General features: G+C 39.8%; 1 protein-coding gene across 2 annotated transcripts in view; it reads left to right on the top strand.

The window, feature by feature from the left end:
• Nucleotides 1-5,085: 5,085 nt before the first annotated feature.
• Nucleotides 5,086-12,171, top strand: part of LOC133648159 (transmembrane 9 superfamily member 2-like) — a 43,424-nt gene continuing 36,338 nt past the window's right edge. For both annotated transcript variants that reach the window (XM_062043941.1, XM_062043939.1), the window contains exons 1-6: nucleotides 5,086-5,400; nucleotides 5,918-5,985; nucleotides 9,269-9,362; nucleotides 9,445-9,572; nucleotides 11,220-11,349; nucleotides 11,430-11,557. In XM_062043941.1, the coding sequence (XP_061899925.1) occupies nucleotides 5,263-5,400; nucleotides 5,918-5,985; nucleotides 9,269-9,362; nucleotides 9,445-9,572; nucleotides 11,220-11,349; nucleotides 11,430-11,557 (686 nt within the window). In that variant the 5' untranslated portion in view covers nucleotides 5,086-5,262. The remainder of the gene's footprint in view (nucleotides 5,401-5,917; nucleotides 5,986-9,268; nucleotides 9,363-9,444; nucleotides 9,573-11,219; nucleotides 11,350-11,429; nucleotides 11,558-12,171) is intronic.

Here is a 12,171-nt window from a genome sequence, read left to right as displayed (position 1 = left end):
CAAACACACGCAGACGCTGGATGTCGCCACCTATCGGTTAGGAGCTAGTACTGCATTGCCACGGTGCCAATTACAAACCCGCTTCTCTCTCTTTCCGTTGGATTAATGATTTCAAATTATCAATACAATGAGTTGGGAAATTGTGTTAGATGTGAATATAAACAGAATACAATGATGTGCAAATCCTTTTCAAGCCATATTCAGTTGAATGCACTACAAAGACAACATATTTGATGTTCAAACTCGTGAACTTAATTTTTTTTTTGCAAATAATAATTAACTTAGAATTTCATGGCTGCAACACGTGCCATAGTGGTGGGAAAGGGCATGTTCACCACTGTGTTACATGGCCTTTCCTTTTAACAACACTTAGTAAAGGTTTGGGAACTGAGGAGACACATTTTTGAAGCTTCTCAGGTGGAATTCTTTCCCATTCTTGCTTGATGTACAGCTTAAGTTGTTCAACAGTCCGGGGGTCTCCCTTGTGCTATTTTAGGCTTCATAATGCGCCACACATTTTCAATGTCTGGACTACAGGCAGGCCAGTCTAGTACCCGCACTCTTTTACTATGAAGCCACGTTGATGTAACACGTGGCTTGGCATTGTCTTGCTGAAATAAGCAGGGGCGTCCATGATAACAACATATGTTGCTCCAAAAGCTGTATGTACCTTTCAGCATTAATGGCGCCTTCACAGATGTGTAAGTTACCCATGTCTTGGCCACTAATACACCCCCATACCATCACACATGCTGCCTTTTACACTTTGGCGGTAGAAAATGGATGGATGGAATTCCGTTTTTTAACGCGGTCTGTCATAACTTTTTAGCATTCAATCAGACATTATTGTGAGGTTTTGTATTAGTGTTCCTAAAAATAGATATACCGGCCCCCAGACGCATTTGTTTCTCTAAATCTGGCCCCCCGAGTCAAAATAATTGCCCAGGCCTGCAATAAACTCAGTGTTTTTTATTTTATTATTATTTTTTGGCATTTGTCTATTTTTAATCTTTGTGTATTGTCTCTTACTTTACTTTCTGTAACTTAGTTTTTGTTTATAGAAAGATGTTGATAGCTCAACCCAGTGAATATATGTAATACTGCGATATATTGGAAGTGCCTCACTTTGTTTGCATATTGTCATATATGCTGTTTATGTGTCCAATTGTTCAATAAAATATATATGTCTCCCTTCCTATTTGTTAGATCCCTTATAATAATAATAATGGATTAGATTTTATATCGCGCTTTTCTATTATTAGATACTCAAAGCGCTCACAGAGAAGTGGGAACCCACCATTCATTCACACCTGGTGGTGGTAAGCTACATTTGTAGCCACAGCTGCCCTGGGGTAGACTGACGGAAGCGAGGCTGCCAGTTTGCGCCTACGGCCCCTCCGACCACCACCTATCATTCATTCACCAGTGTGAGCGGCACCGGGGGCATGGCGTAGTGGGTAGAGCAACCTGCCAGAAACCTGAGGGTTGCAGGTTCGCTCCCCGCCTCTTACCATCCAAAAAAAAAATCGCTGCCGTTGTGTCCTTGGGCGGGACACTTCACCCTTGCCCCCGGTGCCGCTCACACCGGTGAATTGAATGATGGTAGGTGGTCGGAGGGGCCGTTGGTGCAAATTGCAGCCACGCTTCCGTCAGTCTACCCCAGGGCAGCTGTGGCTATGAAAGTAGCTTACCATCACCAGGTGTGAATGAATGATGGGTTCTACATGTAAAGCGACTTTGGGTACTTAGAAAAGCACTATATAAATCCCAGGTATTATTGTTATTATTATTAAGGGTGAAGTGTCCTGCCCAAGGACACAACGGCAGCGATTTGGATGTCAAGAGGCGGGGAGCGAACCTGCAACCCTCAGGTTTCTGGCAGGCTGCTCTACCCACTACGCCAGGGGTCACCAACCTTTTTGAAACCAAGAACTACTTCTTGGGTACTGATTAATGCGAAGGGCTACCAGTTTGATACACACTTAAATAAATTGCCGGAAATAGCCAATTTGCTCAATTTACCTTTAACTCTATGTTATTATTAATAATGAATGATATTTACACTTAATTGAACGGTTTAAAAGAGGAGAAAACATGAAAAAAAATGACAATTAAATTTTGAAACATAGTTTATTTTCAATTTCGACTCTTTAAAATTCAAAATTGAACCGAAAAAAAAGAAGACAAATACTAGCTAATTTGAATCTTTTTGAAAAAATTAAAAAAATAATTTATGGAACATCATTAGTAATTTTTCCTGATTAAGATTAATTTTATAATTTTGATGACATGTTTTAAATAGGTCAAAATGCAATCTACACTTTGTTAGAATATATAACAAATTGGACCAAGCTATATTTCTAACAAAGACAAATCGTTATTTCTTCTAGATTTTCCAAACCAAACATTTTAAAAGAAATTCAAAAGACTTTGAAATAAGATTTAAATTTGATTCTACAGATTTTCTAGATTTGCCAGAACAATTTTTTTGAATTTTAATCATGATAAGTTTGAAGAAATGTTTCACAAATATTCTTCGTTGAAAAAACAGAAGCTAAAATGAAGAATTAAATTAAAATGTATTTATTATTCTTTACAATAAAAAAAATAAATGTACTTGAACATTGATTTAAATTGTCAGGGAAGAAGAGGAAGGAATTTAAAAGGTAAAAAGGCATATGTGTTTAAAAATCCTAAAATCATTTTAAGGTTGTATTTTTTCTCTAAAATTGTCTTTCTGAAAGTTATAAGAAGCAAAGTAAAAAATTTAATGAATTTATTTAAACAAGTGAAGACCAAGTCTTTAAAATATTTTCTTGGATTTTCAAATTCTATTTGAGTTTTGTCTCTCTTAGAATTAAAAATGTCAGGCAAAGCGAGACCAGCTTGCTGGTAAATAAACAACATTTAAAAAATAGAGGCAGCTCACTGGTAAGTGCTGCTATTTGAGCTATTTTTAGAACAGGCCGGCGGGCTACTCATCTGGTCCTTACGGGCTACCTGGTGCCCGCGGGCACCGCGTTGGTGACCCCTGCACTACGCCATACCGCCCCCGATCTGCCAAATACATCATCTTTGGCAGCTTAAGTCACAGATGACCATGCTAATTTACGCTCTTTGGTCAGACACTTAGTTCAATTTGATGTTTAATTTCTTTATTTATTTTTTTAATTTTGTAATGGTACTTTAATTATTATTAATATTTTATTGTTTTTATTTAAATAGTTTTGTCATCCTATTTTAGTCAATTATTAGTAATATATTTTCAGTTATGAGTGTTGTAGTTTTTTATTTTATTTATTTATTTAATTTTGTAATGGTACTTTAATTATTAATACTTTATTGTTTTTATTTAAATAGTTTTGTCATCCTATTTTAGTCAATTATAAGTAATATATTTTCATTTATAATGAGTGTTGTAATTATACAATGCACTTTAATTATATTTTTCACATTTTAACTTGATGTTTTGTTGATACGGTACATTCATGTTTGTTGACAACGCTTAGCATGGCCGTGCAAGCCAATTCTTGAGTGACAGTCCCTGTTGCACTTAGTGCAAACATGTGTAGAGACTTTGTAATATTTTTGTGGTCTTCCTATAATTTTTAAGGTTCTGGGTTTGCCTTGTAGAAACACGTACTTAGTTTATTTAATTGTACTTTGTGCAGCAGGACATCAATAATGACATTCATTTTATACATGAGTAAAATAATATACCGACAAAAATGCAGAACGTCCGGTTATCAGTTTTTCAAAGTAAATCAGAAGTCGCACTGAGTGTGCTCTGTTAAACAATGAGGTTGGGTTTTCGTGTTTTTTAACTCAAGAAAAGTTGAAAAACATGACTATTTCAATGAATAATATGCATCATGTTACATGTCTAAACGCTACAATGTGACTTTTGTTGTGAATGCCAAAGTGTTGACTTCCGGTTGCCGATCAAATCATTTCCGCGTTGTTTAACTTCGTGAAACGTCATTCTTTTTTACGCAAGGCACGAGTGATTGGGTCGATACGGCACATGTTGGTATCGTTAATAAGTTTGTCAAGATCAGAAAATCGGGGTTATGGAGATTCATTTGCTTCTTGTTTACGAAAGCTTTTTGTGGACAATGAAGTCATGTAACTGAAATTCTTACGTTTGAATTTTGTGAACTGAACTTTTCTTTAATTATGCTGACCATTTTCTTGAATAAAAGCCGTGATGAAAAAAATCGTGTGTTGAAAAATGTTTGTTAAAATAAAAATTCATTGCAGAAATATTCGTTGCTTCAACACGCAAGACCTACTTCCGGTAAATAAAGACTGACGCACTCATTGAGTCCTATTTACCGGAAGTGAGTCTTTGTTTTTATTTTATTATTATTTAATATTTATTATTATTTTGATCCAAAAGTAAATAACAATACAAAAAATTGTGTTCAGATAGATTTAAAATTGTCGAACACCGTGTCTTTTTTAAAATTGTTTTTTTTATTTTTATTTAAATACAAATTTATTTATACATTTCAACATTTACTAACAGTTGAACATAATAATCAAAGTAAATACAAAACAGTACAAAACAGTACACATCAGCGCCAGGGGGTTGTAAATTCAAAGTAAAGTGAGTCTTTATTTGTGCATTACATTTTTATGCATTGAATTTACAGGTAATATCTTTTTTTTACACATAATTGTAAAATACCGTATTTTAACAATCTGAATTTTTATAAATACACGCATTTTGCTTACATTTTTTTATTCAATTAAATTCCCAGCATCATGTTATGTAAAAAAAAAATCAGTTTACAAAATTTGTCAAAGTAGAAACACGATTATTTGTAAACAATATCAATTATAATTAATATAAGGCAGAACAATGTAACAGTATCAACGAAATCATTCAAGTGTTCCCTTTGATTACATTTTAAACACACGAAAAAATATTTTACTCATTCAAATGTTTGGCTTTTGCCCACAAATCCTCATGTGTCCAATAATTTATTATCTTTCAACCCCACGAAAACAAACAGCACCGAAAACGGTCGATCTCGTCGTCATACCAATACCACGCGGAAGTCGACAATGTCGATATTTGCGTTGCTCCGCCCACCTGGCGAAGAAGCGGGTGGACAGTGCGCAGCTACTAGCTAGCATTAGCGACGTCGCTGCACTTTAATGAGCGTCACAAGAAGCTGCTCGTCACCTCCAGCCAGCATAGGAACACACTTTAGACTTTTTCATCGCCAACAGACATTTGACAAGTGAGGATTGAACATGAGGAGGCGAATAGAGTTGGCTTTGGGGCTGCTTTGCTGGCTCCTTTCTCACTTCAGTCCGTGCTCGGCGTTCTATCTTCCGGGTTTAGCCCCAGTTAGTTTCTGTGAAGCAGGCAAAGGTGCAGAAGACTGTCAGGTATGTTCAAACTCACCTGTACGGCAGGTATGTTCACACTCACCCGTATCTTACACTGTGTTGCCTTTTACTTGCCACATTACACGTCTTTACGTGGGGTTCTTCTTCACCTTGCTGGCTGACGTTAGCCATTGCTTCAAAGGCCCCGTCTATGGCCTGGAAACAGCATGAGCTTTGTGCTCCTTATGTTTCTTGCTGCAATGACGTGGAGCCTACTAAATACTTTTACCTCATGGCACAATGAAATACTTTTACCTTATGGCACAATTAAATAAAACATTTACATGCTAGTGTAAAGCCAAAACATAACACATGCGATATAAACTCCAGTGTTGGTTTAATAGCGGAAGAAATAGTACTCACAGTTTCATTAATACAACTTGACAATATTGTTATTCAACCACTTGAGCTTGCACTTTGGATAAAGTAAGCATGTGTTTTTGTTTGACAGACGGAGATGTAAACATGTGTTTTTGTTTGACAGACGGAGATGTAAACATGTGTTTTTGTTTGACAGACGGAGATACAGCTGTTTGTCAACCGCCTGGATTCTGTGGAGTCAGTCTTGCCTTATGAGTATGACATGTAAGTCACATCTTCACTGTCTAATAATGCCCGGGTGGCAAAACTCAAGGCCCACCACATCATTTTATGTTACCTGCCACGTCATTTTATGTGGTTTGCCACATCGTTTTAAAGTGGCCCGCCACGTCGTTTTAAGGTGGCCCGCCACGTTGTTTTAAGGTGGCCCGCCACGTCATTTTATGTCGCCTCATTTGTGTGCCCTGCCGCCTCATTTGTGTGCCCTGCCGCATCATTTGTGTGCCCTGCCGCATCATTTGTGTGCCCTGCCGCATCATTTGTGTGCCCTGCCATATTCTAATGTGGCCTGCCACATCATTTAAGTGCCCTGCCATATTCTAACATGACCTGCCACATTCTAATGTGGCCTGCCACATCATTTATGTGCCCTGCCATCTTCTAATATGGCCCGCCACATTCTAATGTGGTTTGCCACATCATTTATGTGGCCTGCCACACCATTTATGTGGCCTGCCACATCATTTATGTGCCCTGCCATATCATTTATGTGCCCTACTATATCATTTATGTGCCCTGCCACCTCATTTATGTACCCTGCCATATTTTAATATGGCCAGCCACATTCTAATGTGTTTTGCCACGTTCTAATGTGTTTTGCCACGTTCTAATGTGTTTTGCCACATTCTAATGTGTTTTGCCACATTCTAATGTGGCCCGCCACATTCTAATGTGGCCCGTCACATTCTAACGTGGCCTCCCACATCATTTATGTGCCCTGCCATATTCTAATGTGGCCCGCCACATCATTTAAGTGCCCTGCCATATTCTAACATGGTTTGCCACGTTCAAATGTGGCCTGCCACATCATTTATGTGCCCTCCAATATTCTAATATGACCCGCCACATTCTAATGTGGTTTGCCACATCATTTATGTGGACTGCCACCTTCTAATGTGCCCTGCCACATCATTTATGTGCCCTGCCATATTGTAATGTGGCCCGCCACATCATTTAAGTGCCCTGCCATATTCTAATATGGCCTGCCACATTCTAATGTGGTTTGCCACGTTTTAATGTGGCCTGCCACATCATTTATGTGCCCTGCCATCTTCTAATATGGCCCGCCACATTCTAATGTGGTTTGCCACATCATTTATGTGGCCTGCCACCTTCTAATGTGCCCTGCCACATCATTTATGTGCCCTGCTATATCATTTATGTGCCCTGCTATATCATTTATGTGCCGTGCCACATCATTTATGTACCCTGCCATCTTCTAATATGGCCAGCCACATTCTAATGTGTTTTGCCACGTTCTAATGTGGCCCGTCACATTCTAATGTGGCCCGCCACATTCTAACGTGGCCTCCCACATCATTTATGTGCCCTGCCATATTCTAATATGGCCTGCCACATTCTAATGTGGCCCGCCACATCATTTAAGTGCCCTGCCATATTCTAACATGGTTTGCCACGTTCTAATGTGGCCTGCCACATCATTTATGTGCCCTGCCATCTTCTAATATGGCCCGCCACGTTCTAATGTGGTTTGCCACATCATTTATGTGGCCTGCCACCTTCTAATGTGCCCTGCCACATCATTTGTGCCCTGCCACATCATTTGTGCCCTGCCACATCATTTATGTGCCCTGCCACATCATTTATGTGCCCTGCCACATCATTTATGTGCCCTGCCATATTCTAATATGGCCTGCCACATTCTAATGTGGCCTGCCACATTCTAATGTGGCCCGCCACATCATTTAAGTGCCCTGCCATATTCTAGCATGGCCTGCCACATTCTAATGTGGTTTGCCACGTTCTAATGTGGCCTGCCACATCATTAATGTGCCCTGCCATATTCTAATATGGCCCGCCACATTCTAATGTGGTTTGCCACATCATTTATGTGGCCTGCCACCTTCTAATGTGCCCTGCCACATCATTTATGTGCCCTGCTATATCATTTATGTGCCCTGCCACATCATGAATGTGCCCTGCCATATTCTAATATGGCCAGCCACATTCTAATGTGTTTTGCCACGATCTAATGTGGCCCGCCACAACCTAATGTGGCCTGCCACAACTTTTATGTGCCCTGTCATATTCTAATGTGGCCTGTCATATTCTAATGTGGCCCGCCACATTCTAATGTGGCCCGCCACATCATTTATGTGCCCTGCCATCTTCTAACATGGCCTGCCACATTCTAATGTGGTTTGCCACGTTCTAATATAGCCTGCCACATCATTTATGTGCCCTGCCACCTTCTAATGTGGCCTGCCACATCATTTATGTGCCCTGCCATCTTCTCACGTGGCCCGCCACATTCTAATGTGGTTTGCCACGTTCTATTGTGGCCTGCCACATAATTTGTGTGCCCTGTTACCTTCTAATGTGGCCCGCCACATCGTTTTATGTGGTTTGCCATACCATTATAAGGTGCCCTACCACATCAGTTTATGTGCCCTGCCACGTTCTAAAGTGGCCCGCCACATCATATTATTTCGCCATAATATTTTAATGTGCACCGCCACATCATTTAAGGTGTTGGCCACATCATTAATTTATGTGGTTTGCCATATTTTAATGTGTTCTGCAAAAACCTTTTACTGTGCCCTCCCACGTCATTCTAATGTGCCACATCATTTTGTGTTGTTTGCCATATAATTTTATGTGCCCTGCCACATTTAAATGTGGCCTTTTACACAATTTTGTGTTTTGTCACATCATTTTAATGTGCCCTGCCGCATGCATGTTATATGCCTGCCACACGTTAATGTTGCCCGCCACACAATTTTGTTTCTCCACATCATTTTATGTTGCCTGCCACGTTGTTTCAAGTGAACCGCCACATCATTTTGTGTTGTTTGCTATATCATTTTACTGTGCCCCGCCACGGCGTTCTAATGTGGCACGCCGCGTCATTTTATTGTTGCGCTAATTCGATTATGTGGCCTGCAAAAAGCGCACTCTGGCTGCATGTATTTGTTCTTTTAATTTTGACAGAAAAATGTTGCACATGCAACTGCTTTGTTTTACACTTAATATTATCTGATGTTCCATTTTTGTGGTTATCCAAAATGAACACTTAAATGTCTGCTTGTCATCTTGACTTATGATTTCAAAACCAGTTATCCATTCATCTGTAAAAAATAAAATAATCAAAAACAGTTGCCTATTATGCGTTTGTATTCATGTACATTCACTGTTGTACTTGCAATGTGGCCCGCAATAATGATGACTTTGACACCCCTGGTCTAATGTATTTTTTGGAAAATCCTACAGCTGAATATTATCCTAATTCATTTTTGATTGCTTTAAGGTTTGACTTTTGCAAGGATGCAAAGGAAATGAGGCCTTCCGAGAACCTTGGGCAGGTTTTGTTTGGAGAACGCATCGAGTCCTCGCCGTACAAGGTGGAGCCCGACCCCGCCTAATGTTCTATTTATTAAAACAATTTACTCATTACTCTTTTATGCATCCCATTGTTGTCTGTAGTTCAACTTCAATCAAGATGTCAAGTGCAAGGCGGTGTGCACAAAGACGTACACGAAAGACAAACAGGATGACACGAACAAGCTGGATTTCTTTAAAATGGGAATGGAGCTCAACTATCAGCACCACTGGTGAGTTCTTTCAAAGGGTAATAATAATAGATTTTATTTGTAAAAAGCACTTTACATTGAGTAAACAACCTCAAAGTGCTACAGTGTATTAAAGGCCTACTGAAATGATTTTTTTTTATTTAAACGGGAATAGCAGATCCATTCTATGTGTCATACTTGATCATTTCGCGATATTGCCATATTTTTGCTGAAAGGATTTAGTAGAGAAAATCGACGATAAAGTTCTCAACTTTTGCTCGCTGATAAAAAAAAGCCTTGCCTGTACCGGAAGTAGCGTGACGTCACAGGAGCTAGTATTCCTCACAATTCCCCGTTTACAATGGAGCGAGAGAGATTCGGACCGAGAAAGTGATGATTACCCCATTAATTTGAGCGAGGATGAAAGATTCGTAGATGAGGAACGTTACAGTGAATGACTTGAGAGGCAGCGATGGACGTATCTTTTTTCGCTCTGACCGTAACATAGGTACAAGCTGGCTCATTGGATTCCACACTCTCCTTTTTCTATTGTAGATCACAGATTAGTATTTTAAACCACCTGGGATACTATATCCTCTTGAAAATGAGAGTCGAGAACGCGAAATGGACATTCAGTGCCTTTTATCTCCACGACAATACATCGGCGAAATGCTTTAGCTACGAGCTAACGTGATAGCACCTTGCTTTAACTGCATATAGAAACAAAAGAAATAAACCCCTGACTGGAAGTATAGATAGAAAATCAACAATACTATTAAACCGTGGACATGTAAATACACGGTTAATGCTTTCCAGGCTGGCGAAGGTTAACAATGCTGTGCTAACGACGCCATTGAAGCTAACTTAGCAACCGGACTGCACAGAGCTATGCTAAAAACATTAGCTCTCCACCTACGCCAGCCAGCCCTCATTTGCTCATCAACGCCCGTGCTCACCTGCGTTCCAGCGATCGGCAGAAGGACGAAGGACTTCACCCGATGCGTTTGGCGGCCCGGAGACGTAGGAAGTCAAGGTGAAGTCGGCGGCTAGCGCGGCTAGCGCTCCAACAAAGTCCTCCTGGTTGTGTTGCTGTAGTCCGCTGCTAATACACTGATCCCACCTACAACTGTCTTCTTTGCAGCCTTCATTGTTCATTAAAAAAATTGCAAAAGATGTCCAGAATACTGTGGAATTATGAAATGAAAACAGAGCTTTTTGTATAGGATTCTACGGGGTACCATAACTTCCGTTACTCGGACTTCGTCACGCGCATACGTCATCATACTGCGATGTTTCAGCCGGATATTTCCCGGGAATTTTAAAATGTCACTTTATAAGTTAACCCGGCCGTATTGGCATGTGTTGCAATGTTAAGATTTCATCATTGATATATAAACTATCAGACTGCGTGGTCGGTAGTAGTGGCTTTCAGTAGGCCTTTAAAAAAAAAAAGATAATAAAAAATAAATACAAATAAAGACTAGAACAGCCAAATAGCTAAAACTAGTATGCATATATCTAAAAAAAAAAGGCTTTTTTGAAAAGAAGGGTTTTTAAGCCTTTTTTAAAAGCATCCACAGTCTGTGGTGCCCTCAGGTGGTCAGGGGTCAGGGAGGGTATTCACTCTTACGATGAGCACAATAAGGAACCTGGGGACTTGCGCTTGAGAGCCACTCGCTGCTGTTTCAGGATTGTTGACAACATGCCGGTCACGTGGTGTTACGACGTGGAAGATAATCAGAAATACTGCAACCCTGGCTTCCCTATTGGCTGCCTGGTTACCGCTGACGGCAAACCTAAGGACGCTTGTGTCATCAATGTGAGTTGTGATTTATGAGTGCTCACACCGTTTACACTAAAAAAAAAAGTGTATTGACTCGCTGAATGTGTGCATTTCAGGCCGAGTTCAACAAGAAGAACACATTTTACGTGTTCAACCACGTAGACATCAAGATCACCTACCACAGCGGAGAGGCCGACGGATGGAGCGGGGCTCGGCTGGTTGCTGCCACTCTGGAACCCAAGAGGTAAACACAGTAGAACCTACCGGCAGACTTAAGTATGTTGGCTTCATAGTAGGGCTGGGCGATATGGCCTTTTATTAATATCTCGATATTTTTAGGCCATGTCACGATACACCATATATATCTGGATATTTTGCCTTAGCCTTGTCTACATTGAAACATTCTTCTTCATACTGCATTAATATATGCTCATTTTAAACTTTCATGCAGAGAGGGAAACCACAATTAAGTCAATTTAGCAGACATTTTAAAACTAGCTATTAGTGCACTTTTGTGCATGATGTCACTAAGATGACATATCAAAACAACACTAAATTAAAGTGCACTTTTTGTACAGGATGCAACTACAATAGTTTAAAACAAATAAAGTGCACTTTTGTGCATGATGTCACACAAGATATTTCAAAAACTGTCAAAATAAAAATGAGCTGCATAATAGGAAATCAAATAGTGTATGTCCTTTGCTATGTGGTAGGTTCCTGCAGACGTTATCTCCTTCTGTTGGTGACTATTTGTTTCATACGGTATTGATGTGGAAATGGTTGCTTGGGCATTTTGTGGGTGTGGCACCGAACAGGGATGTTGACATGCGGAGTTTCAAGCACTCTTCATTCTCT

This window comes from Entelurus aequoreus, linkage group LG04 (genome assembly GCF_033978785.1).
Source record: "Entelurus aequoreus isolate RoL-2023_Sb linkage group LG04, RoL_Eaeq_v1.1, whole genome shotgun sequence".
Lineage (NCBI taxonomy): Eukaryota > Metazoa > Chordata > Actinopteri > Syngnathiformes > Syngnathidae > Entelurus > Entelurus aequoreus.
Note: the sequence above shows the minus strand (reverse complement) of the source record. Positions and strands in the feature narration are given on the sequence as shown.